At 34.8% G+C, this 5197-nt stretch overlaps 1 protein-coding gene across 1 annotated transcript in view; it reads right to left on the bottom strand.

Annotated features, from left to right (window-relative positions):
- LOC107737628 (partitioning defective 6 homolog beta-like) overlaps positions 1–5197 on the bottom strand; it is a 27665-nt gene that overhangs the window by 19585 nt on the left and 2883 nt on the right. Inside the window, exon 2 of the mRNA XM_016549195.1 lies at positions 3354–3576. Within this exon, the coding sequence (XP_016404681.1) occupies positions 3354–3576 (223 nt within the window). The remainder of the gene's footprint in view (positions 1–3353; positions 3577–5197) is intronic.

Below are 5197 nucleotides of genomic sequence, written 5' to 3'. Positions count from 1 at the left end.
TGCACTTTTTGCACTTTTTTGTTTGTTGTTTTTTTTTAGGCACTCAGACGCAGGCAGTGCGCTGCATGAGTAATATAGCCAATATAGCCAAAACAACCACATAGCCGCTCTCATGATAGTAAAATAGGGCATTCTAAGTCAATATACTGCAGTATTTCCTCTCTCAATCAGTAGAAAATATGGTTAACACCCGGTAATGCATGAAAAAAAAATACCGTCTTGTACCGTGAAACCGGTATAATTTTGAAAAATACCGTGATATAAATTTTTGGTCATACCGCCCAGCACTAGTTTCCAGCACATGTAGATTATAATATTATGACATATTACTCCATTATATTACTTAGATGTACATTTTGCTTCTGTAAACCTGTCTAATCCCTTATCTTATTTTATTTTTATAATATAATCTTTTATATACTTACATACATTAGTAATTCATTTTGCACTACATGCTTAATACTTTTTATATATTATTATTATTACTATTATTATTATTGGTCTGACTTTCCCGGAGAAGTGTCACCTCTCTCGGTGTCTGTTCTGTGCAGTGAGCGGCAGAGAAGCTGCGCATTCAGTTAGCCGCGCCGCAGCCGACTCGTCAATAAATGAGTACAAAACAGTGTTTCCTAGCACCTGTCGCTTACTGATTGTTTGGAATTATAAATATGAGCGTAGTTCGTCTGTTAATATCACATGCACTTTTTTGTTTGTTGTTTTTTTTTGTTTGTTACTCAGATGCAGGCAGTGCGCTGCATGAGACAAAAAAGTAATATTGCCAAAACAACCGCATAGCCGCTCTTTAGTGTTAGATGCATGTTGATTTTATCAGACGATGCCGCGATTATAAATGAGAGTGACTCCTGGTTAACATGTATTAAAAGGGGTCGTGTTTAGTCACTATTTAGTGTGGTATTTTTTGACAATATTCACTCATCATGACAGTAAAATAGGGCATTCTAAGTCAATATACTGCAGTATTTCCTCTCTCAATCAGTAGAAAATATGGTTAACACCCGGTAATGCATGAAAAAAAAATACCGTCTTGTACCGTGAAACCGGTATAATTTTGAAAAATACCGTGATATAAATTTTTGGTCATACCGCCCAGCACTAGTTTCCAGCACATGTAGATTATAATATTATGACATATTACTCCATTATATTACTTAGATGTACATTTTGCTTCTGTAAACCTGTCTAATCCCTTATCTTATTTTATTTTTATAATATAATCTTTTATATACTTACATACATTAGTAATTCATTTTGCACTACATGCTTAATACTTTTTATATATTATTATTATTACTATTATTATTATTATTTTTCTTTCTGTTAATACATATGTGCACTATTTGTAAGCAGCCCAGCTGCAATTGCTTTGTCAATACAAATATAGTTTTTGTCATGCCAATAAAGCACACTTAAACTGAATTGAAAATTGAACTTGAATGACTTCGATAACTATGAAGTTTGAAAATAATCATTTCTATGAGAATAGGGAAGTTCAAACCACAGAGGAACAAAGGCACAGAGGAACAATATTGTTAGAATAACTTTCAGAAAGATTGTCCAGCTGATAAATGATAAAAACACTGAGTGCCAATCAGAAACTAACCAGGTTCAAAGAGCTTGTGCATATTAAAGCACTTGTCATCCATTGGTATGGACAATTATAGTTATCATTCTTTGTTTACTATGCTTAGATGATAGCATTCAACAGAATTTCCCTTAAAAGGGATAGTTCACCCAAAAAAGAAAAGTCTATCATCATGTGCTCACCATCAAGTTGTTACAAACCTGTATACATTTCTTCCTTCTACTGAACACAAAATAAAATATTTTGAAGAATGTGGGTAAAGAAAACAGTTAAGGATCCCCACTGATTTCCATAGTATTTTTTTTTACTTACTATGGAAGTCAAAGGGGACCATCAACTGTTCTTCAAAATATCTTCTTTTGCGTGATCACAGAATTATTATTATTTTTTAACAACCACTTTAAAATCACCACAAAATATCTTGATTTTACCTGGACCTATTTATAGACTCCTTTTTAGTCATGGTATTGCCTCAGAATGCCATTGTCTTATAAGCATTGTAAAGCAAGAAAGGTTTTGAAACAGAAGTTTATGAATCTAATGAATCTATGTAGCATTTAGTGCTACATCAGATCTAGCCTTTGGAATAATGTCTGCTTACCCCCTACATCCACAGGCATGCATTCAAAGAACTAAAACATACGTGACAAGATATAGGGTGAAGTTAAAAAGTGGGTGGGTCCTCATGTGCTTCCGTGTCACATATTCTGCCATAGCAACAGGTCACAGCATGGAGCTAGCGTCGCCGTGTAATTGAAACGCAGGCCACACAGTGTTACAGTGACTCCTCTAATCTCCGCCTGACAAAGTGGCTTACCATCTACAGGTCATATGGCACACAGACACAGCTTAGAGTGGGGAACCCCACACCAAAAGCACACAACAACTGTGAACTGTCACCAGTTCAGAGTTCAGACCTTTAACTTTATATTGTTACTTTCAAGTGAGCTCAGTCGAGGGTTCAAAGTCTCAAAGTCTTAAGACTTTTAACCCAAATTATGAAACACTTGGCCATATTAGTTAACGAAAAATGCATCAAGGGAGATCATGAAATAAACTAGGTCTTATGAAATGTCTTAAATATCATAATTGCACAGCTGTAATTAAACTTTAAGATGCAGTATCAAAAAAATGAGCAATCATTTGTTCACTGCAAACTGGAACATTAAACACAGCTGTTAGTTAGGATTACATGAAGAAAACTTATCTGAATTTAGACTTAACCACACTAACTAGCAGCCAGGTTACTGAACACAACTCACTTCCCCCAGGACTACATAACCTGTCACATTATAATTTGATATGACTGATATATAAACAAAAGCACCACTTCTGGTCTGACAGCTTCCTGAAGCAGCTATCGTTTCCACATGTGTTATCAGTCTAAACATTTGTGCATATTATATAACTACACTCTAAAAAATGCTGGGTTGTTTCAACCCAATTTTTGGTCAAATATGGACTAACCCAACTGTTGGGTTAAATTTTGGTTATATTTTTAAATTCACTTTCTAACCCAACAGTTGGGTTAGTCCATATTTGACCCAAAATTGGGTTGAAACAACCCAGCATTTTTTAGAGTGTACATATAAATTATCACCATACAGATAGACAACTTAACTACAACTGTGAGTGTTGTGACCATAAGGGATGTAGAGGGTATTGTGTCACATAATACACAGTGTGTAACATATGGTACACACTGAGCTGAAGTTTGACCAATGACCCACTTCAAAAACACAACCCTCACCTTTCCGCTGCAAGAAGAGGCGGAGCAGGGGCGCTGCCATGGAGATTGCTTTATGGTAGTTGTCATCGTTGTTGATTGGCAGTAGGTCCCCGTGGACATCGGCGTAACCCACAAGCAGATCAACGTTGGGGATCCGGTGCACATGCTGCAGCAAGCCATAGAACTCATCAAAGCGTCCCGGCTTGGACCGGTCCAAAGAGAAACGCCTGAATTCTGCTCCAAACTAACAACATGGAACAGACATCAGTACACAGCAAAACAAGACGAACTCAACTTGTCTAAAACTATTACAAATCAGTTTCGTTAACTGAAATAAAGCTGAAATAAAATAAAATACAAATTGCCTATTAGATGAAAAACTTCAACTAAAAATCTTGCAAATTATAAATAATGCCTTGGCAGGACAAAAGCACATAACAAAATTACTAGCTAAAACTTGCACAAAAATTAATATTAAAACTGAAAATATGAAAATAAATGCTAAATCAAAATATTAACACATAGTATAACTGTATAATAAATAATACTAAAATAACAACGAAACAGACAAATTTACATTTTTCACCGATAAATCTGGCTAAATATAAGTCGCATTGACTTCATTTCTGATTTTTTTTTTTACTTTTGCTTCATCTATAAAGCTTGAAAGTTCCAGTCACTATTCATTGTGCATAGAAAAAAGTAGGAATGCATTGATACTAAAATTGTGGATAAAACTGATATTTTAAACCGTATTTCAAAACAATATATTAAACCGTTATTTTCAGGTTTTAGCTGACAACTGATAAACACCTGGTATTACAAATCTATACTAGTTTGTTAAAAAAAGGAAAATTAAAACACACTGAAAACTGCTGACACATGCAAAACTCACTCCAACATGCGCTCTTAACGGGAAAGCACTCTTCAAGAGATTTAATATCCAAGAATAATATGGTGCCAGTATATTGTGCATATAGAAAAAAGCAACCAGTGCACCATTAAAAACATTTCCATTTGTGTAGTAATAATAGAATAACAGAATCTTAATTTTTGGGTGAACTATCCCTTTAAGGGGAAGTAAGAATTATATTTTAGGATAGAGTAACTAAATATAGAATAGCAGCATCAGTAGCAATCAAAAAAAAAAAATCAACCCTCTACATTGCGAGTAAATCACACGCATATGCGACTAAATCTTCACTCTGGGCGACTAAATGATGTCTAATATTAGCCAATGGCTAATAAATTCTCAAATTTTCCTCGCCAGTGTGTGAGTTGGAGCCTAAGTATAAGTTTAGCACAGATATATTTTCACTCGCCGAACACTCTCTGACTGAGCGCTTCAGAGTTTCACTCTCTGTCAAGCGATCTGTGATATTTTTCAGTTCATCTGAATGGATGTGCAACGCACCTGTATTTGATGTACTGTGAACTCTAGTGTGAAGGCGCACGAAAAAACATTAAAAAACGTTGCTTCCGGCAATCTCATTGGCTGGCGCTCACCTATTATTGTCCCTGTTTTTTCCATTGAATTCTATAGGGATCTGTGGTTCTGATATCAGTTATTCACTTCCAACTAGCATCTAATCCAGTTTTACTAGTAACTATGCATTATTTATGAAGACATTTTCTTTTGTTTCTTGTAACTTCTCAAAGTAGTATCCATTCCTGTTTTTCTAGTACTATTCGAACAGACACAAGTACCTGTTTATTAAACACTAGAAGTGTGATTTCCAAGTGGCACTACTAACTTTTCAAAACTTACTAGTTATTTTTTTTAAACTGAACTACAAAACAACCATACTAGTTATTATTAAATATGACAACACTGATGTAATTATAGCCACTGAGATAAGAAATAC

This window comes from Sinocyclocheilus rhinocerous, unplaced genomic scaffold (assembly GCF_001515625.1).
Source record: "Sinocyclocheilus rhinocerous isolate Xijiao unplaced genomic scaffold, SAMN03320098_v1.1 scaffold72, whole genome shotgun sequence".
NCBI classification, from domain to species: Eukaryota; Metazoa; Chordata; class Actinopteri; order Cypriniformes; family Cyprinidae; genus Sinocyclocheilus; species Sinocyclocheilus rhinocerous.
The sequence above is the reverse complement of the archived record's forward strand: the minus strand, read 5'-3'. Positions and strand labels throughout refer to the sequence as shown.